General features: G+C 42.3%; 1 protein-coding gene across 3 annotated transcripts in view; it reads right to left on the reverse strand.

Annotated features, from left to right (window-relative positions):
- The window catches only part of BMPR1B (bone morphogenetic protein receptor type 1B), a 252,010-nt gene that overhangs the window by 12,917 nt on the left and 215,866 nt on the right, over window positions 1–23,227 (reverse strand). For all 3 annotated transcript variants that reach the window (XM_082759776.1, XM_082759775.1, XM_082759777.1), the window contains 5 exons: window positions 21,129–21,285; window positions 9,709–9,811; window positions 8,616–8,718; window positions 3,253–3,349; window positions 2,356–2,494 (listed from right to left, as the gene is read on the reverse strand). In XM_082759776.1, coding sequence (XP_082615902.1) covers window positions 2,356–2,494; window positions 3,253–3,349; window positions 8,616–8,718; window positions 9,709–9,811; window positions 21,129–21,268 — 582 coding nt within the window. In that variant the 5' untranslated portion in view covers window positions 21,269–21,285. The remainder of the gene's footprint in view (window positions 1–2,355; window positions 2,495–3,252; window positions 3,350–8,615; window positions 8,719–9,708; window positions 9,812–21,128; window positions 21,286–23,227) is intronic.

A 23,227-nucleotide genomic window follows, 5' to 3' on the forward strand; every position in this document is an offset into this window, starting at 1 on the left:
ATCTAATGCAGATGAAAATTTAGACAAGTGAATCTTCTGTAACTTCAATATTGTGAACAGAGAAGTTTATTCCTAAGACTGGGATGCGGTCTACTGAAAAGAAAAATTCATTGGAAGAGGAATTATAAAAAAAAAAAAAAAAAAATCATACATGAAAAGGTGGGACCGAACTCTGTAAATCTGCAATCTCTTCATACACACCACTGAAAAAATTCTCTCTCCTTTACTTTCCCAGCATCTAATTTCCTTCCTTGATTTTACATGTGGATTTACTGGAGCATTAGTTATGCATAAACATCTTGTTGTGTTGGGCAGTAGGGTTCTGCTTGCTCACACAGACTTGATTGTGCACCCCAGCCTGTTGGCTCAAAGCTTTTTATTTAAAATTTAATGTTTTGCCACCCTGTTTAAAATTTGATTGGCAGTATTTGACCTGCAGCAAACTTTTCTGTCAGAGGTACAAACAGCCCAGGAAAAAGAATGCTTCCTGAATGTCAAAGTATTGATAAAATCTTGGTTAATGCTTGGTTTTGGTGTAATATCTACACTCATTGGAATAAATGCTCTGCACAGAAGGAAGACATTACTGTTTGTCATAACCTAACATTTTGTAATAAATTTGCAGCTTGCTTTTCTGAAATAATAAATTTGGGTGTTTCATTCTTTGAATATGAAATAAAGCAGTCAAAAACAAATTCTTTCACAATAAAGTCTGGAGCATTATTGCCAGGCACTTTCTATCCACTTATTTCAAGGCATGGGCCCAGAGGTATTAATCCGTGCATTTCCAGTGAGCCTGTAGTGGTTGTAGCTGTCTGGGAAATGCAGCAAACATTTATTACCATGTGCAAGTTTCGTTATAGCTCTCGTTTTTCTTCTCTTCCACAGAAAATCACTATTTAAAGGGAAAGTCTGGAGAAAATGTATACACCTTCATAGGCAGGGAGAGAGCTAGGGACACTAGTGAGACCACAGGTCCCATCTTCAACCATCTCAGGAGCACCAAGCACAGACCAAGATCTTGATGTGGAAGGCATGCAAAAAGCGAAATAAAAATATTAAGAGCCCCTCACAGTTAAATAAGTTGGACGCTCTCATTACAAATGGTTCTCCATCATAAGCATGATCCATCCTTTCCACAGCTGCTGAAGGGATGTAGGTATGGGGTATGACAGAGCTTTCTTAAAGCCTAAATGTAAATAATGGAGTTTCTCTCAAAGGAGTAAAAAGACCATGCCTTTTCCATGCTCAGAACCAGTCACAATGTCCACTTGTCAGCTTGGCTTTTTTCTTCGACAGCTATGTTAATTGTCACAAAATTGGATTTCAAAAGAAATTAGCACGTTTCTAAAATGAGGCTCTAAGTTCTTACTCCTGCTAGAGCAAACTGAACATTTAGCCAGCCACTCAGCCTGTTTCCTCATTTCAAGGAATTACAAAGCTTCCCATTTATTTTCTCTTTCAGGTGTAAAAAATAAGATCCGAGGGGAAACAAACAAACAAACAAAACACAGATAAATAGTACTTGGAAACTGGACAACATCAGCAGAATAGGTTTACTACAAACTAACAAGTTTGGTAGAAAGGGGTGTGTGGGGGGAGAGGATACATATAATTCATGAAAAAATGAAAATTAAATATAATTTATTATTTTTTTTTTTAAGTGCTAAAAAGCAACGATGGCCCTCAAGAAGACAAAGTGTTGAACAGAACTGTTTTGCTACAGAATGTAAAACCACTGCCTTTTCAGCATGTGAGCTCAGGGGGTTCAGTCATCTTGGAGTCAGTTCAGAAATAATGATAAAGTACACTCCATCCCCATGCCTTTAACCTTTGAGATTACCTCAGTACAAGGAAAAATAATTCGCTCTTGACTTCTGAATGCAAAGTGAAGTCTGCACATAAAAAGGTTCCACGTTTGATGAATTGCAGTTCCTTTCACATAAAGCCTACATGTCAGTGTTGGAAATGCTATTGTGTGTTGCACATAAAAAGCGAGAAAATAAGACTGCAGGCCAGACGCTGTCCGTTGCACTGGGATAAATCCTGATAAATTTTCTGGGCTTTATTGGTCTCTATTTTCCCTATGGTATCTAAGTTAAGAATTGAGCTGAATTTAGGGGAACAAAAATAAAACAAAAACTTTTTGTCTTAGTCTACATAGAAAAAAAAATCTTCATTCTAAAGATTAAATCATCATCAATTCTGGGAGAAAATAAATAAAATAATAATAATAAAAAAAAATAACCAATGACACATTGCCTCCTTTCAGACATAAGTACCATTTCTTGTGCAACATTTTGTCTTCTACTTTTTGCCTTGTAGACTGACATTCAAATAATATTGCTTCCTTACCAGGAGAGGGAGCCCGGAGCCACTGCCTGAGCTCTGAGACTGCTCAATCAAGTCCTTCAGGGATTCTCCAGGGGGAATGTAGGTCTCATCCTGCTCCAGCCCAATGCTGTAGCGAGGCCTCGCCTCTTGCCGTTTGTACCTGCCATTTTGTATGACACTGAAATTAGCTTTGAATACAAGGAACACGGGGACAGTGAGTAATGCACATTATTCTCCACATTTGCTTCATTTGTAGGCACTTGGCTTCCTCAGCTTCCCTGAAGAATATGCTAGACCCACTGAGTGATATTTCCAGTTTTATTTCTAGCAAACTGTTTTCATCATCAAAATTCTAAGTCTAAAACTTGGAGACTACAATCAACTACATGTTTGCAAAGCAACCAGGTGCTTTTCTTTCAGAAACTTAAATAAATTTAACAAATAGACCAAGTAAATACCCGATTTTATCATATTGCCTGCAGTGGGGCTTTTAGAAGCAAAAGCAGATATGGGTCATGGGATCCATGAGTATTTAAAAAATCCAAGGAATTATTTAAACATAATGTGTGTAGATTATGGTAACATTCTAGACATACTTACATTCCTGTACCCCGTCTTTTTATGACCAGTTCCTCAACACATAAATATACTGAGAAGCGTTAGTTTTGTTTGTCCTGTACAAACTTTGTCCTATGGCTTTCTCACCTTCAGTAAAGGTTGTGCTTCAACCTGAAAGGCTTTTAAGGCTGTTGAGTGAAGGATTATATATGAAATATATCACACAGATATGCCTGTGACAAATGTGAACAGCTTTCATTTTTTCCTAAGGTCCATTTAAAAGTTTCCAAATTCTTGAGTCTCTAAAAAGGTAAAAGTTGGGAAGAATGCTAACTAGCTGGTAAAGTATTGATTATTTACCTGAAGTAGCAGAATATGATGATAAGCACCAGAAGTATGCTGCAGACAGTCACCGAGATCAGCAGAGCCTTGTGGTGAATGTTTCCTTCAGCAAAGTCTGTGGTTGAAAGCAGAACAGCAGGGGGAAAGGAGTGGGAAAATTTGATGCAAAGTCAGTATCAAAAGACACACACACCGAGCACAAGATTGTTGAAGTTGTGGATACCCCATCCCTAGAAGTGTTCAAGGCCAGGTTGGATGGGGCTATGCGCAACGTGGTCTGGTGGGAGGCCCATGGCAGGGGAGTTGGTGCTAGATGATCATTAAGGTCTTTTCCAACCCAAACCATGTTGTCATTCTGCAATTCTGTGATGCTACTACAGCACTGTGCAAGGCGTCCTTGGATTTCATTGGGGTTCTGTGTGCACTTTCCCTCACTGAACAGGGCAGAAGTGGCATCCTCAGGAGCCTAAGTGATGGTGCAGGCCTCGCCCCAGCAAAGCATGCATTTGCAATGCCCTGTTTGGCTCCAAATGAAACATCAATTAGGGAAAGCAAACCAGGACATCTCACTCTGTATCTTAACCCATGTGATCAGCAAGGACATGCAAAAATTACCGCCTCTGTCTTAAATCACTCATTAGCTAGTGTCCTATCAGTTAATATGATAATGAATATGATAATGGACAAATGAATAACCGCCTTTATCCTAGCAAGGAAACAGAGCAGACCATCCATCCCCTGAGAATGCAAGCCACTAGAGGCCTTGAAGATGAGTTTCCATCACTGCAGAATAATCCATCTCTCTGACCCCATTTTAAACACTTAAGTGGTAATTTTCCCCCCATTCATTCCACAGCAGCTCTGTATGCCAGCAAGTCTTATACTGGGGGCAAAACTACCCTTGCAGCAGTTCCTCTGAGAAACACTTTGAAGCTGAGCCATGTAAAATAATTTGAGGAAATGTCATTGCACAAAATCTACTAAGATGTTTCAGTCAATCTTTGCATGGAAGGCTATTACTGTGTTTTAAAGTGTACCATTAATCCCTAAATTTGTATTCTATACTCAGGCAAGCGCATCTGACCTTCATCCATGCACCCCTGCTGAAAAACAAAGATACCTAGCACTACTTTACTTTAAAGCCTCTGAAGTCTCAAAATTACATTTTAGCATGTACACACACACACCACTCTCAAAAAGTTGCTATCTGGAATATTGCAAATGAGGTATAAGTTTCCTGAAGCAATTCCAGCTACACCATGGCTTCTTGCATCTTCCATGCTAATGCCAAACACAAGGTAAAATGCAAGAAACCTATCCTCATCTACTTCTCCTAGAATAGCGCTATTGCATTTCTGATTTACAAGGGTAATGAGACAAGGAGATTCCTAAGGGACTCTTGGTTTACTGTCAGGCTCTTTTATTTTCGAGATCCAGTTTCTCCCTCTGTTTTTGCCCCCAAACTATTTCTTCCCTTCGCCTCCCTGCTACAAACAGAGATTACCTCCCAGCGCACCTTTTGATCATGCTGGTCATGTTTTAACCTGCCACTACCTGCTCCCGGAGCATTAACAATGTAAACACTCCAGCGACGGCCAATGCCTTTGAAAGGGGACACTGACACGATGTCTATCAGGAAAACACTGGAGCCCATCATTCCCACTGCAGTGGCAGATTTCTACCTGGCCTGGCACTCAGAGTGCTGCAAGCCGAAACTGAGAGCCCACTAGGGAAATCCAGACCTCTCCTCTGAAGGAAGGGCTGCTGAGGAGGACTAAAGGCTCTATTTTGTGCTTTAAGCAGCCTCAGTCTGCCAGATATTTCCCTCTAGAATGTGTGGTTTGTAACACTTCATGATGTTGCACCCCATCAGCTGAGAAGAGCATAAACAGGGGTTTGCAGAGCTGTGTGGAGTGGTAGCACTGCACTACCACAACTTGAGATGTGCCAATGCAGTTCATGCTGCCTGTGTGTGGCTGAGTATGTACGTTGGGGAGAGGGATGATAAAATGCCAGATCTTTATCACATTATGATAATTTAAAATGATCCAAACATTGTGCCCGATGTTTCTAATGGGCTTCTCCCATTCTGACAGCGTAACAAATGTGGTTTGATCTTCCCCAAGGCCAGAAGGCATTTTGGAAGTGCTGTTTAGCTCTTACACAAACTTGAGACCAACACTGCAGAATTTTTCAGTATGCAGCTGTATGAAGCAAGTGCCAGGAAAGCAGGCAAGACATGATGGAAGGTGTCAGTGTTGGTGTAGGTGATGGCTCCCTGTGCACATCACTGCTGAACTGAGGCAGGTTGGTGCTGCTGGAGACCACCTCCTCTCTCCTCCTCCAGATCACGCTGCTCCCCAGGGAGCAGCAGGACAAATACCCCTTTCCCTGCACTGTTTTAGGCACCTGGGATCACCTCCAGGCAGAGGGACAGAGCGGCTCAGCCATGAGTCCACTTCATCACTGGGATGGGTACCAGGGAGTGGGTGACGGAGATGCTCTGCTCTTTAAGAAGCCTGATGCTGTGCTTTTTATTTGTATGTTCCTTGGCAACTGCAACATTGCAAGAAGTGTGGTTATGAGAATAAGCAATCGCTTCCAAGGAGGCAGCAGTGAGCTATGACCAGGAGTGTGGCGAGGGGAGCACAAAACAAAAAATCAGTAGGCTCAGGAAGCTTCGTCATGTACCTACCACTCGTACATAGCAGCAAAACCCAGCATGCAGCACACACCAGTTTTAGGTTGTAAGAAAACAGGGATGTGTGCAGGTGTCAGTAGTGATTGGCACAAAAGGGGAGAGGAGGTGGTGACAAAAGGAGTATCTTCAGTAATACAGCCTGCCAATCAGTCATTTTGCCATGATTTCTCCCCTCTGCACCTCTCATTCACCCCACTTCGCCACCCGCGGGGCACTGCTGATGCATGCGTTGAAATGCCATGCAGCAGGTTGAAGGGAGAAGTCAGCATATCAAAGGTTCCCCTCCCTCCCCAGTCCCCCCAGCTCCCAATGTTAAGATTATCCAAGCAAAAACTGCAGTGAAATCTGAGGCGTGGAGACTGTATGCACACATCAAACCCCGTCGTTCGTCCAATCGTTCCCTTGCCCATTCATCACTGGCTCTACAGGCAGGGAGCCAGACACGGTGGCACCACCACTTCTACTTATATAGGCTCTAAATCAGTAAAGATATATTTCTCCTTTCGACTGGTCTCAGCCTGCACTTTTGCTGGGATTTCCAGGAATATCTTTTATTGTTTAAAGCAGAGGTGTTATATCAAACCCAGCTATGATTCTCATTTCCTTACCAACACACACACCCAGCTGGGATGAGGATTTCGTGTTATCTCTGGGGTATTTTACCCTGCTAGTTCTGTACTGAGATGGGCTCGAACGTAAACTCAGCTGTTGTTACCTTCTTCTGTCTTGCATAAGAAAACCTTACTTTGACCAGTGTTAACTCTTCCAGTTCCCACCCTCATGCGCATGCATGGTCCTTCTTTCTTTTCATGGGGAGAGGATAAAACTGCCTTTCAGCACATGCCAGGTCTGGAAAAACACTTTCAGGACATAAGCTGCTTGCCTTTGTAGATGCTACCTTGGTGTGCGGGTCAATTTGCAGTTCAACAACCTCTGACCTGCAGCTGGACGATCTCCCTAGGCTGTGTTTCCCATGAGATATGACCTTGGATGTAAGTTCAGAAGCCAAATTTATGTTTGTTTTTTAAATGCTGAGTAACATACATATTTTTCACGGAATCCTGGAGGTCAGGAGGTTGTTCCTAGAAGCTTGTTTTTAGGTTAACCTTCTCTTTCTTGTACTTCTAGCCTATGTTAAATTTGATGGACACGTCTAACAGCTCTCACTCAATTATAGACAAATCTAAAAGTTTTCAGTGGACACAATGATCACAGTCAAGTACTGAACACTGGCAACAGTGGGCACACTGTATTTGTACATGGCTGTACTGAGCATCCTGCAATTCCAGCTATGGCTTTTCTTAGAGCTTTAAAACTTGAATTGAGCAACGGCAAATTAAAACAAATCTGACACTAAGAATGACATACCTGATCAAGGCTTTAATAAAGGTGCTGTCTTCAGCCCTGTTCAGCCACATCTAATGAAGCAATTTCTGAACTATATTTCCATGACATACTATCAGCATACCAGTAGTGCACAGCTTACCTCAAACAAAAATCTTCAGAGTATGTTGAGTGAACACACTGCCTTTTCTTTGTCATGATAAAGCAGACAATATGCAATATAAAGCAGCTAGAATCCTGTTCCAACTCTATGAAATTATTCTTTCAACAAATATTCCCTCTGCTGTTTAATGGGTCTGCCACCACTGAGCTCAAACAATGCTTTATTTACCCCATATACACACAAAGCGAAGCCAATTTTGATCCAAACAACTTCTGCCACTAGCAAAAGGTTGTTTTACTGTTTTCTGTATAAGCAGCAAGTGGTATAGCCAAATATCTAAAATCTTAATAAGGCAGATGTCTAGTGTTAGGCACTGGTTCAGTATTTTTAAGTAATTTAACACAGAACCAACTCAGTCAGAAACAAGAAGAAATTGTCTTCCAAACTGAAATGATATTTATTGATACACTAAGTAAGTGTGAACAAATACCAACTTCCTTGCAGAGCTTCTCCCGTGGTCCAAAGATATTTTTTAAATGAAAAAAAAAAAAAATATATATATATATAGTACATAACTCTTACGTCGGAAGTCAAAATTTTATGAGGTTTCACTGACTTAATGGCTTGCTAGTAAAGAGTGAACTATTTACATACTACCCTCCACAGGCCTTATTCTGCAGCCCATCTGTGCAGAATTTCATAGGCATGAAGGGAACAGCTTATATAAGAGAAGGCTTCCTCTGAGCATGAATTTGTGCAAGTATTTGCTGCTTGCATAATTAAGAATGCATCTGCACACCAATTTGGATTTCCAACACAGAATGCTACGATTACGAATTCTCCTGCAACCTTGAACTGAATCTCCAGACTAAACTCAATGCTGACCAGCAAAAATCTTGGCCATTTTTGTCAATGCCAAGAATTTATTATGAAGGAACATTACACTTACCACAGAATATTTTGTAAAATGGATCATGCAACATCTATGACAATATCGTGTGACCCTCATGCATATGGTGCTCATTGCATGTGTGCAACATGAGTAATAGCAAGCATCAGAAATTACAGGTCAAGGCACTGCTCTCCAGCTCAAGAAATTCAGCTACAATTTTTAATGAGGTTCATCTCCCTAATCATGTGCACCTGGAGGGGGGTGCTTTGGTTTTGGCTTTGTTTCTTCCTAAGACAGCAGCAGGAAAAATCCTTTGGGGACTGGTTGTACTTTCCCCTTACCTCGATTTTTCAGCGGAGGCAGCGTTGGGTGAAGATGTTTGTTACAGTAATCTTGGCCTGTGCAACATTCAATAGATCTTCTTTGGTGAGGAATAGGAGTGTCCTGAAACACACAGTTTCATAGAATGCCATGTAATTATTTGTGTTGTAAATAGACACCATCATTCTGGCACTGGAGAGAAAGGTGTGCTTGGTTGCTGGTTTGCAGAGTGCTACAGCTTTCTAGGCTGTGTGGAGTACGGATACTTGCCACCATGTGGAACTAAAAAAACTTCATATAAATAATTAAGAGATAAATTTACCCCTTACATATTTCTGTTGGTGCCCTAGCGCTGCAAAAGGGATGTGTTGCAACTAATGGTTCAAGACAGAGATCTGAAAGTCTCCTGTGTGCATTGGTTTGAATTATATTACAAAAATAACTTAGTATATTGTAAAAAATAGTCTAGCTAGAGAAACACAGGAATTGCTGAACTGCTGTGTGGACTCACTTATGTGCCGCTTCTGCTCTCATGGGAAGCTGGGCAAAACACCTTTCACCGACCATGATACAGCCATGGCTAGATTGCTCCTGTACTCATGTCAAACCATTTAAGGTCAACTTTGGAGAAGTTAAACACTTCAAATCCATCTTGCTCCACTGCCCATACCCCTTTCCAGTCCCACTGCAAGACTTGCTCTCAGACATGGCATCATCAACTTAAAGTGAATTTCCAGCATCAGAAATCCAAAAGACAAATGGAACTGCATGTAAGACGTAAAGGTTGCTGTGGTCCATAAAATAATATCCTGACTAACTTTACCATGAGGACTTGAACTTGACTGCATTTCTCTAAATTACTCTGAGCAATGGTATTGCTTGAAACAGCAGCGATAAAAACAAAAACTTAAGTTATTGTAAAGAGCAGCTATAATGGCACCACCTTAAAGCATTCTGGGATGTAAATGCAATCCCCTCAGCAACTGATGTGGAGCAACTTTGTGCCAAATTAACAGAAGTGTAAAGCACAGCCATAGGAGTGTCTGTTGACTGCACTTCAACTGAAAGGCATCAAAAAGCCAAGCAATACCCAGGCAATTGAAGTTTTCTTACCCGACACTGGAAGTCCGAGCCCTCTAATCCTAGACATCCCTTGGTGACTAAATGTCCACCGGACTCATCTTCTTCTATTATGGTGAAGCAGTAGCCATCAGTGCTGAGGATTGGGAAGAAAGAATCATGAAAAGGTTCTGAAGTGTAAAATGTGCTGCTAAATACAAACTTCATCATTTCTCCTTGCAAGGAAAATCTGCCATTAACAATGTATTTCCTCTAATAGCATCATGAAATATAAAGAGCTGAAGCACTGTTGCACTTGTGGAAAAAAGCAGGCTGGAAGACTCGGACACCCACAGTAACCCGTCGATACAGTGCAGGACAGCTGACAGCACTGCAGATCACCACCACCATATTCACCTTTCCAACATTTCACAGCTACAAACCCCATTAACAAACAGCTTAATTCTCTGTAAATGCCTGCAGCCGTTAGAGTGTGAAGGCTTTGGAGACCTGCATAAGCACGAGTGTCAGTGCTCACAGGTCTGCCCTGTGTGTGGGAGCAAGGCATGGCTATCTGCACCATGGCAGGGACCTGGAAAGAGAGACGTTTTTGAGATACTCAGCATAAAATATTATTAAGAGTGATTTGTGATTCCTGTTTTAGCCATATTACAAACTGCAACACTCGTGTGTATGAGTCCTTGAGTTATCATCAACACCCTTCATAACTGTTTACTTGGGTTATAAGCCTGAAGTGATCCATAATGCTCCTGTTTACATGACCATGCACCACAAAGGACAAGTATACTAACAGATGGCTAGATGGTGCTGGTGATAAATGTCCTTCCTTTATGAAGGTCAAATGCCTCCATGCTATGGAAAGCAAGAGGAGGGCAGGAAAGGGGGGCTGCATTTTACTGAGATTGCTATACATTAATTTCTAAGCACTGGGGGGGGAGGGGGGGATATGTAAAGTGTGTGAGAAACACAAATTGACTGATTTGCAGGAAGAGGATCCAAAAATAATAATAATAATAATAAAAGAACTCTTTAATCCAACGCATTTAAGTCACATAAAAATAAATTACTCCCTTATTTTCCCAGGAAAAGAAGACCAGCTATTATGCTCAATGAGTATTTTTCCAAGGAGAAGAAACAAACTCAGTTAAAAAAAGGAAATAAAAAGAAAAAAGGATTAGAAAATTTAAGCACAGCAAAATTTCAGGTGATTTGCTCCTTGCTAGGAGGAAAGGGCAGTCTTACAGAGCAGCAACAGAAAAGGCAATGAAGATGCAAGAATTGAGAGGAGCTGTTACGCTTTGGATAGAGAAACGCAATTTGTAAGTATTAGCTACAGATAGACGTATGCTGGAAAGGATCATGACAAACATTTGCTGTGGCGTATTTTTATATTAGTGGTGCAGGGTCTAGCCACAGTAAGCTTATTACTTCAAATCATAATTTATCACTGGTTATTGACTTCTGGATTTGAAAAGTAACCAGCTGTACGTTACAAATTGCTTTCTCAGAGAAGCGAGTGAGGACTTCTACCTTCCTCCGACACTGTGCACATGAGCAAGGCAAAGGAGACAGCAACCCTTCTGGGCAACAGCCACCTTGATTTCATTGCTGAAGCTTAAGATAGGAATGATAGGATTGCCAAGAAGAGAGACTGTAAGGAATCCATTAGAGTAGAATATTAGATTAGATTAGATTAGATTTTATTTGTTTGCATGGTGCCTTTGATTCAAAGTAATGAGCAAATTTAACCCAGGGGACAGAGCAACAAAACAATAAATTGCAATCAAGTGAAACACAAAAATGAACTCCACAGCTAGCAGTCCACAGCAAAATAAATAAATAAATAAATACAATGTTCAGTTCACTGAAAGAAAGTGGTGGAAGAAAAAGTCAAACCGTTTGAAAAAAGAAGTGGGAAAGTCAGCAGTTTTATTTCACTTTTTCTTCCTTACTGGGGGACTCTGATACTTAGCTCATTTCAGAAAATTGGAATTAGGATCCTCAAGCACTTTAGTCCCTCTGACAATTTTACTCCAGATTTAAAAAGACAAACAATATTAGATTGAATAGAGCAAAATGGAAAAGTTATACAGCTCCAACAATAAGGGTGAACCGCATTCTTTACAGACAACAATATGTCTGTAATGACAGACAGTGTGAGACAATTAAAATAGCAATGCTGAGCAGAATAAATACTGGTACAAGTTGTTTCTACCTTTAAGGAAAAGGAAAAAAAAAAAAAAAGTGTTAATGCAACATGAGAATTCTTTGTTTTATTGAAGATTTCTCATTTGAGCAAGAGGTAGAGGTGACTTTTCTGAAAAGAAAGAAGTCTCTCTTACCTGCCTTCCCACCCCAAGCTCTTCTGCTTCACAGGCTGTCAAAAGAACTACACACTGCACAGAAAGTGCACAGAGCATCCCTGCTGTTTTATTGACTGCCTTACCTCATACTTAGAGGTAGAAATGAAAATGGGTTTACTATTCTAACAAGTTTGAAATAATTCTGCTAAGTCTGTATCATCTCTAACTTTATGTTTATTTTGGTGACAGCACAAACAGAAACATAGGTGCATGGCTGACGTACAAAGCAATAATAAAAATCTATTCTCTACTTCCTAGCTTCTTTTTTTTTCCCCATGCAGAATTATTATTTTCTTAAACTGTGTAATTTGAATTTTGTGTAATTTGACTGAGAATCTGTGATTGGTAAGTAAAGAAGGAATTCAACCTGAGGTTAGTGAATACATCCAGGTACACATCCGCAATCCTCCTCCACTAAAGCATTGTCTTACTGGGGTATGATGCAGGAGAGCGATTAAATACATGTTGGATGTGATCACTAATAAGCACAGATATGGTATGTCACATATTTGCCAAGAGCCAATTTTTACAGCCAAGAGTGAATTTTTACAGCCAAGACACATGCCAGGAAAATAGAGGGAGCTTAAAGCAGAAACACTGGCAGACACTGATGTAGAAGGTGCTGCTACAATTACAGATTACCCAAATGAAAGAAGTGATCTTAACTTAGACCTTTACTAAATGTTAGAAGAGAGGAACAGAGGCCAACAGCTCCGCAGCTGCTCATGCAGATGTCCTTACTGGCCAACAGCCATTTCTCACAGAAGATGCAATACCTTAGCTACCAAAACTTGCCTGCTGACGATTTCCTGTCCTGCTCTCTGTATGTGTGACACAGCCAGGTATGGCAAAATATAGCTTGGAAAAGCAACGTTGTTCCTTTATTCAGTGCCTATGGCAAGCAGATGGGTTAAATAACCTGATGAAAAGATTTCTTGTCTTTAATTTCATTTGCAATTGAGTCCATATGGACGTTGTTATTTTTGTCCACCCTTCCTCTTTATATTCCTGGTTTTGATATCAGAAAGAATTACGCTGTCTTTTCATTTCCATCCAAAACAACAGGACAAATTTCTGCATTGTTTTTAAAAGATGATTAAAAAATGTTAAATTATTTTATCTCCAGAAACTGGGAAGTTCATATACTTCTGTAAAGGTTGGCTGAAATAACCTAATTCAAAAACTGTCTGACTCCTAATCTGCATCTAATTCACATGATTTGTCACATCCTTCACTTAAGGAAAACAATGAAAGCCAAATTTAACAAAACATTGTCTCTGGATACTGTCCAGAAAACAAAGAGCCCTTGTAAATGTGTTCAATACAGGCTAATTTGCCAGGAAAAAAATAATACAGCGAGTGGCTGTGCATCAGGGAAGTAACGTGAAACCAAGTGAGAAGAGCATTGCACAGTTGTTGAGCCAGATGCACCTTCATGTGTTTGCATAACTACTCAAAGGCAAGGAGAGGTTGGAGAGCTAGGTTGGAGAGCTGGGCGATCACCAACCGCATGAAGTTCAATAAGAGCAAGTGCCGGGTCCTGCACCTGGGACGGGGAAACCCTGGCTGCACGTACAGACTGGACGATGAGACGCTGGAGAGCAGCCTAGAAGAGAGGGATCTGGGGGTCGTGGTAGACAGCAAGTTGAATATGAGCCAGCAGTGTGCCCTGGCAGCCAGGAGGGCCAACCGTGTCCTGGGGTGCATCAAGCACGGCATCGCTAGTAGGTCAAGGGAGGTGATTGTCCCGCTCTACTCTGCGCTGGTGCGGCCTCACCTCGAGTACTGTGTGCAGTTCTGGGCACCACAGTATAAAAAGGACGTGAAACTGTTGGAGAGTGTCCAGAGGAGGGCTACGAAGATGGTGAAAGGCCTGGAGGGGAAGGCGTACGAAGAACGGCTGAGGTCACTGGGCCTGTTCAGCCTGGAGAAGAGGAGGCTGAGGGGAGACCTCATCACAGTCTACAACTTCCTCGTAAGGGGGTGTCGAGAGGCAGGAGACCTTTTCTCCATTAACACCAGTGACAGGACCCGCGGGAACGGGGTTAAGCTGAGGCAGGGGAAATATAGGCTTGACATCAGGAGGGGGTTCTTCACAGAGAGGGTGGTTGCACACTGGAACAGGCTCCCCAGGGAAGTGGTCACTGCACCGAGCCTGTCTGAATTTAAGAAGAGATTGGACTGTGCACTTAGTCACATGGTCTGAACTTTTGGGTAGACCTGTGCGGTGTCAAGAGTTGGACTTGATGATCCTTAAGGGTCCCTTCCAACTCAGGATATTCTGTGATTCTATGGTTCTATGAGTGACATGCAGATGTAACAACGCAAAGAAGCTGGCTTAGAGCAGGACCAAGTTTCTGGCCCCAGTAGTCCTCAAGATGGTGATGCCTGTCCTAACACACTCTGCCGTGCATGGCACCTTTTGGCATCACACTGAAGCCACTACAATAAAGTTAATGGTAATGGTGTTCAGTGATGACCCTACCATGCGACAGACAGAGAACAGAGTGTACCCAACACATCCTAGCAGAGCATCTTTTCATATATACTGTATCTCATGTAGGTCTATCAGTCAATATATCTCTGAACTATCTGCCCATATTATTCTCCCAGGACTGAGGCCCAGCCCAGCCCAGCCGATGTGTCTTGCATTACTCTACTAAATCACAGTTCAGATCAAGCTGTTTTCCTTGACAAGCAGGGTCACAATGCAGAAAACAAGCCACAATGCCAACCTACTAAGAGGCTGACAGCCCAGGAAACTTTCCAGGCTTCGTGATGAGTACATGAGACTTGACAGGTCTACAGAACTGATAGCGTAACTTGGGGTGTGTCAGTAGCACCAAGCATGGGTACCTCTGCAAGTTCACCAGCACCTTTGGCTTACGTGCAAAATCCATTTCAGTAGATGTGACAACTATTAAGAAGGAAACACTTAAAATAAAGCTACTCATTTTCCTCTATTACTTTTCACTTTTCTTTTTATTTGTTTCTTTTGCCTCCCAACATTTAAACACAGCCCAATTCTTTTTGTTTACACTGTGGTTGAATTTGCATGACACAGCTTCTTTTTTAATGCTAGGGCAGCCTTAACATGGATGTATGCTACTTTGGAATATTTTCTTGGTTCAAGTAAATGTGATACTCAAGGGGAGTCTTAGGTATTCCAGCACAATAACACCAAAGTAGTGCCACATGGTAAAAAAGAAAAAAAAAAAAAAAGGAGAATAATACAATAGGTCTCAGTACAGGGAGACTGGACTTGTATTACTATTTAGCATAAGGTATATATTAAAAACCTGTATGGGCAACCCCTGAGCAAAACTAAAAACAAGTAATGTCTGCAGCATAGCTGGAAAGCATGGGATGGGGATTTGGCCTTTAAGTTTAAACACTTGGGGAGAAGTCACCTGCTGAGTCATGTATAAGACATATGGCCCTGGCAGAGGAAAGTGTGGAGCTTGCAAGAACTCATTGACTTTTGTTTTTTTTTGTTTTTAACCATCAAAGTGGGCTTAACTGCCTCCTATGCAGCCCTATATAAAGGCTTACATTACAAAATAAAGTTAAATGGAATAAAATTGAAAGGCATCATCTCATCATGGTTCCTTTATTAGAAACTTTACCCTAAAAATTAAAGCTGATTAAAAGAAAGAGGACTTGAACTCAGTGCTTTGGCCCACTATTGAAATCTTCATCCTTCTGCACACCAAATTACAATGAAATCCATCAGCCACTATCCATCATTTATCAACAGTCCTGGCTATCAGGGGAGGTCCCAATCGACTGGCGGCTAGCAAATGTGACGCCCATCTACAAGAAGGGCCGGAGGGCAGACCCGGGAAACTACAGGCCTGTTAGTTTGACCTCAGTGCCAGGAAAGCTCATGGAGCAGATCCTCCTGAGAGCCATCATGCAGCACTTGCAGGGGAAGCAGGCGATCAGGCCCAGTCAGCATGGCTTTATGAAAGGCAGGTCATGCCTGACGAACCTGATCTCCTTCTATGACAGAGTGACGCGCTGGGTGGATGAGGGAAAGGCTGTGGATGTGGTCTACCTTGACTTCAGCAAGGCTTTTGACACCGTCTCCCACAGCATTCTCCTCAAGAAACTGACTGCTCTTGGCTTGGACTGGCGCACGCTTCGTTGGGTTAGAAACTGGCTGGATAGCCGGGCCCAAAGAGTCGTGGTGAATGGAGCCAGGTCCAGTTGGAGGCCAGTCACTAGTGGCGTCCCCCAGGGCTCGGTGCTGGGGCCGGTCCTCTTTAATATCTTCATCGATGATCTGGACAAGGGCATCGAGTGCACCCTCAGTAAGTTTGCAGATGACACCAAGTTAGGTGCGTGTGTCGATCTGCTTGAGGGTAGGAAAGCTCTGCAGGAGAATCTGGATAGGCTGCACCGATGGGCTGAGGTCAACTGCATGAAGTTTAACAAGGCCAAGTGCTGGGTCCTGCACCTGGGGCGCAATAACCCCAAGCAGAGCTACAGGCTGGGAGAGGAATGGTTGGAAAGCTGCCAGGCAGAGAAGGACCTGGGAGTGATGGTGGATAGTCGGCTGAATATGAGCCAGCAGTGTGCTCAGGTGGCCAAGAAGGCCAACGGCATCCTAGCTTGTATCAGGAACAGCGTGACCAGCAGGGCTAGGGAGGTGATCGTCCCCCTGTACTCAGCTCTGGTGAGGCCGCACCTCGAGTACTGTGTTCAGGTTTGGGCCCCTCGCTACAAGAAGGACATCGAGGTGCTTGAGCGGGTGCAGAGAAGGGCGACGAAGCTGGTGAGGGGCCTGGAGAACAAGTCCTACGAGGAGCGGCTGAGGGAGCTGGGCTTGTTCAGCCTGGAGAAGAGGAGGCTCAGGGGCGACCTTATCGCTCTTTTTAGGTACCTCAAGGGAGGCTGTAGCGAGGTGGGGGTTGGTCTGTTCTCCCACGTGCCTGGTGACAGGACGAGGGGGAATGGGCTTAAGTTGAGCCAGGGGAGTTTTAGGTTAGATGTTAGGAAGAACTTCTTCACTGAAAGGGTTGTGAGGCACTGGAACAGGCTGCCCAGGGAAGTGGTGGAGTCACCATCCCTGGAAGTCTTCAAAAGACGTTTAGACGTAGAGCTTAGGGATATGGTTTAGTGGAGGGCTGTTAGCGTTAGGTTGGAGGTTGGACTCGATGACCTTGAGGTCTCTTCCAACCTAGAAAATTCTGTGATTCTGTGATTCTGTGAAAATTCAATCCCATCATCTGGAGAACATGAGAATGAAAATAAAATCAGTCAGGTGAATTATCACCTCTGGTAATGCTGGAAAAGCAGCTTAATTATTTTATTGCATTAGATAACCAAAGCTACCTCAAGACTCAGTTGGGCAGAAACAGTAAGAAATTAAACTCTATCAGCCTGATCTCTAAAACTGTCAGCATTTATTTGTGAATGGAAAAAGAATACAACTAGGTACTTAATCAGCCTCTGTCTTTATTGCAATCCCATTACAGTCATAGCCAATTAAATCTAACACTACTTTTAAAAATATGCAATTAATTATGATTAGACACAACTGCTCATGCGCTCATTTTGTACATGCAAAATTTGAAATAGAACAGGAAAACGAGGCCCTGGTTGTTTTCAAAGCAGCTTTGAGCTTCTTTATTGAAAGCCTTTTATGAATTGTACAGATGTTCTCAAAGAAGAATTAAGTTTCATCACACTACAGCAGGTTAACATACCCTTCAAACAGAGGATTGTGAACCTTTTACAAATATCTTAATAATCAGGGCTGGGGGTGCACTAACGAGCTTTAATTACCCTGAGTGGCCCCACCTGGGACTCCCCCACTCCCTACACATGACCTTGCCCAGGAGCTCTATTTAAGCTCAGGTCCAAGCTCTACAGTACAAGAATGCTAGTCTCCTCCTCTATCTACTGCTGTTCCTTCCTGGAGCTGGCTGACCACTTGCTATAGCCATCGAAAGACTCCAAGCCATCTGCTGCGTTCAGGTACCCTGGGGGGAGAAGGGTAAGGGTGGGTGAGGGCACGGCTAGCCCTAGCATTACCCCCTGCTCATGGCTTGGTCCACCAGGCAGAGCAGCCCCTTACTGCTCCCTGCCACCAGCTCTCTTCTTGATGAACTTTCCCTGTAATGGGTCTTCTAGAACTTGGTGTGCTTGTGGACTATCTCACCTTAAAGTATATCCTTCAAGCAAAATACTGATCTGCTGTTGGTAGAGAAAATTATACGAATTTGAAGCTGTGGTGTTATTGGTAACTTCCTAAAGTATTATTGCACTTAAGCTGTAGAAGTACAGAGAGAGTGGAATTGTATATAGGAACACAGCAGGCTGTTCAAGGATCTGATACACTTGTGGCTTAAGAATATTGACTTCAAACTTCTAAAAACACAGTTATAGAAAGGATTTCAAATGGCCACCAGATGGCCTCATTTTTATACAAACTCTCAAGACACTGCTGCTCCAGTCAGCTTGTATAATCTGATAGATAAATAGTTGTGGTAGCGGACTAAAACCTTCAGGTGGGATGGCAGACTACTTCTCATAAGAAATTCCCTAACAGTGACTGTGATAGGGATACCTCTTATTCTGAGAAGTTTAATTAAAGCACACCTGGAAATGCCTTCCCATCGAACTCCGGGAGCTCCCCCTTGCTCCTGGGCACACAAAGCTTCCCTGCTTCAGTGGGAGCTTCAGCGAGGACAACGTGATGCTTTGCTGAGCTCAGGCAGCTGAGAGACCCGTAGACCTGAGTGCAGCTCAAGTCTTAACAGATTCTCAGACATGCTGAGAGGATTCGATTTTTTGTAAAATGTAGAAAGCTTTTAGTGACTACATCTGAGGGAGGAAGATAATTAATGCAATAACTTTTAATCTGAACAGTTCACTTATTCTTCAGTCAAACAGCACAATCAATACTACTTGAACTTCACTATGGTGAATTTGCCTTTATAGTGATGTTAAATAACAATTCCTGAGTGCTTTCAAACTGTGCCAATAGTCATTCAGGCTAACAGGAAAGTTACAGACTGACTAGTAGAATGATTCCCAACACAGGGGTAACTAATAATCCCTGCTTACCTGAGCAGACTTGGTCAAATCATTTGAAAGCTGGTTTCAACCCAGGCAGCTAACCAGATACCTAAAAACTACTTTCCTAATGTTAGGCTTAACTCCCTTCTTCATACAAGTTCCCTTTAAATTTTTCACCCTTAATTCCATCTAAACAGTTGGGAATTGAGGAAGTAAAATATTAGACTAGAGGTTAAGGAGATATAAGAAAAACAAAGGATGCTGTGCCTGTTTTCCTTTGGCCCTGCTATAGCCCTCACCCCAAGGTATGGGGAGCCACAGCAAGTTTTACTATTCTGAAAAAGGAGTATTGCTGGTAAACCACGGAGGTATTTAACTTCAATTAATTAAAAACTTTAGGCCTGCATTTCTCTAAACTCTTCACCAATTATACCATAGCTTGTTGGGCAAGGTGGGCAGCATTCAGCTGACAGCACAGGATAGGATAAATGAGTAGGTCTGGATGAAACATGTGTCTTTTGGCTGACATTAAAAAACAATAATGTAAGTGCTGTTTGTGAAACAATGTGCAACCTCAGCCCTACCCAGCTGAAGTATAAGCCTTGTTCAGTGGGTTCCTTAGCATGGATCCTCTTGGGCTTTCCAATTCATGGACTTAAGTCATCTGCATCTTTGCTGTTTACTGCATGTAAGATAGCATGTGTGAAAGCAGCGGCTCTGGCTGGGCAGGAACAGGAAACAGCCGATTCACACTGCAGGGGATCTGCAAATTGGTATCTCAAAGGGTTTTTATAACTCTTTAAATGGACTGCCATGTGAGAGCAGTTAGGTCCAACATTTAGATTGAGCATGGGTTTGAAGGAAGAGGGTAGAAAGAGGGAAGTAGTATTTACGGCTATCAACCAGAACTTCAGTATAATTCAGTGTGAAAATGGAGGCCAAGCAGAACTAAGTCAGGCTACAAAATGCTCAAACCCAACAGCAATCTGGTCTTCAGCAACCTCAGGTATTTCTCCATCTATCTCTTCACTCTGCTGCGAAGAGCTAGCCAATACTGACATGGTGTCAGACTGTCTCACCTCAGATATAACTGCATACCCAGTCCTGTGGCCAGCTCTGATGCTTCTTGCAGACCCTCAACTCTACTAGACTATAGCAGATAGTAAATCTCATATTTTACTTGTATTAAGTCAACAGATTAAAAAGTTGAAACAGATCAAGTGCTCATCCTTACCTTGCTTCAAAGGCAAACTGTAACACCTGATTTGGCATAAGATGCATGTAGACAACTACCCTCATTCAGCAGTAATAGTGCATGTGCTGCAGGAGCACCCTGCAGCAAGAATTGTATTTGGGGTTGGGAAAGAGCAGCATGCTCCTACTGCAGATATTTTTGGTTTCCTCTCCTGGTGTAGGCAGTGTCGGTGTAATACAGAGCCAACCCTTCAAGGGTGACAGGACTGCACAGCTGGACATGCCTTCTCCCAGGGAGGCAGGAAAGTCTGACTTCTGACCCCTGGGGAAGCAGACTCTAACCCAAATGGAAGTCTGTATTACTCTAACCAAACATTGCTGCATAAAACAAGAGTACACAGCTATTATAAGAAAATACCTAACATTTCACCTCAAAAGAGAGGACCTTTATTCTGTGTTGGAAGCAGGAAAAAACAAAGGCTTGAGGGCCTACAAGAGACATTTCAGCTGTTTAAAAAAAAATAATCCAGAGCAGGTTTCTTATAATAAATCGTGCTTCATGAAGAGTGATTATAAATTTATAAGCATTTACAGATGCATCAGTGTATCTCCATTAAGTCCCCTCTCATTAACTGCATGTACCTCTTAAAGACCAGGTCCTACCTCTCATATGAAAAGAATGAATACAAGTATCCAAAACTTGGTGTGAATACCCTAATATTAAAATATAGATGTGTAGTAAGCATCTAGGTTAAAAAAAAACAAACATCCAAACTCTTAAGTGTAAACAACTCATTTGTTCAAACAAGAACTGCAGAATGACCACAAATGAGTTTTCCCAGGCTTTACAACCAAATATGTTTCACAAACCTGCAGGTGCTGTTAACAGAGTCCTCTGGACAATGGTGATGGCACTGACAAGACAGCTTCTTCTGTGGAGGGGCAGGTGCTGTGCTCTCACCATCTTTTCTGCTTTCCATGCTCAACTTGCTGGAGCTTCTCAAGGGCATGTTGTCCAGAAAACTAGCTGGAAATTAAGGGGGAAGAGAAAAAATTCAAAGCATGATTTCAAGACTTTGAATGAATGGTTTAAAGTATTCCTACCCATCAAAATTTGAGAAAGCTATTTGAACCAGGAGTTCACTACAGAACAGTTTTCTCTAGATGCCTCTGAAATGGTCACTGTGGTGTGTGATGTTTACTGGGCCTCAGCAACCTTAGATCAAAGGTGCTGATGTTCAAGTTCTGCTGCTGGCAGCATTGCAGAGAGGTGGTGTGCTTTTCAGCCTGTGGAGTGTGGCTTTTCTCCTACTGCACTACATAGGTCAGATCCTTGATTACACCTTTGCACTTTCTTTGTCTCTATACTTGGCACACATCTATACTCACTGAAACTAAAACAGCAGGATTTACAGTACTCAAGGCAGAGCAGAACACGGACGTGCAATTTAGCAAAGATTTAACAGAAAGTGATGCTCTTTCAAGTTCAACAGCACTTTGTCACTGAGTTGTACAAGCATCACTTGAAAGACAAGGAAAAATAGCTTACTGATATTCTTTAAAAATCTATAAACCAAGTCAAATGCAAGAACATGTCCTAGAATGAAAAAAGCTGAGATCCATGGAGGTGATTACTCCTGAAAATATCAGGGTACTGAAACTTGTTCTTGGTGCAGTAGAGCTGGAGATGCTGGTGAGGGGCTAGGAGCTGTTTAAGTGACTTGTTCTTCCCCCTGCCCCAGTTCTACTCAAATATCAGCTTTCGGTGCTTGTGAATATTTTAAGCCTCAAAGACAATGAGATCAGCATAAAAAGCTTCAACTGGCAGTTTCTCACTTTCCTCTTGCTTCCCTGCAAGAATTCTTACTAAAGGCTCCCTTATGAACACAGTCTCCAACAGAGCAGTTGAAGAGCAAGCTTGAAATTCTTCATTTACTGTTAAGTCTTCAGAAACAAATGGCGTTATTATACAACACTGTTTAGCTCTAATTAAAATCCTCCTTGTATCTCCATCACTGGGACTGATATATTGTGGAGCTGACAGAAAACTCCATCCTCTTCAACTCCCTAGGGAGAGATGGGGTAGACAAACAGGCAGAGGTGATGGGAACAAGCATCTACTTGATGGGCTTAGATGGAAAGCAATGACTGAGAACAAGCTGAAAGGCACTGAAGCAGAGACTGGAGAATGAGCAGGGCTGATCAAGCAGCCCGTGCCCTTAGGAGGACTAAGGAAGCCTACTCTATGCTTCTGGGCATGCATGCATGTTACCTCCCAGCTTCATGTCCTGCTGCCTTCTGCCAGTTCTGGCAGGAAAGCCTTGCATATGAAAGGCACTGGCAACAACTGGCAGGTATGCTCTAGTTTTCTTCACATGAGCTGTCCTTAGCGAACTGGGGGAAATGCTGAAACTCATTAGCTCCGAGGAAAGTGGGGCTTCCTACTTAAAGACATAGGATTCTAACAAATGTTAGCTTTGCGAAGATCATGCACTCCTTGCATATTAGTATCAGGGTGATGCACAGGAAATACAATCATTCACCATATCAGATTATAACATCTGTGAAATACAAAACTCATATGGCTTGATCTTCAGATTTCTTCAGTACCTATACATCCCATTGAAACCAATTTGAGGTTTTGATTAGCTCAGCTCTTCAGAAAGTCAAACCAGAAAACTCATTACAAAGCATACACAAACTATGGTCTTTTAACCCAGCATCAAGATATTAATTGCATTAATGACACAAGTGGCTGTTGAATATACTTCTAAAATCTTGACAAAATTAGAACTCAGTGGTTTAGTTGACTCGGGATGCATAGCATATTTATTTGCTCATAGCTGTAACTTAAGATGCAGCAGGTGTTTAAGGGAAAATGCAGTGTTTGTTTCTCACAACATAAAATTTTAAAATGCAGCTTGTATACAGAAAATTAGTATCAGGAGATGTTTGCTCCCTGGGTCACA

Source organism: Aythya marila (genome assembly GCF_965140915.1).
Source record: "Aythya marila genome assembly, chromosome: 4".
Classification (NCBI taxonomy): Eukaryota; Metazoa; Chordata; class Aves; order Anseriformes; family Anatidae; genus Aythya; species Aythya marila.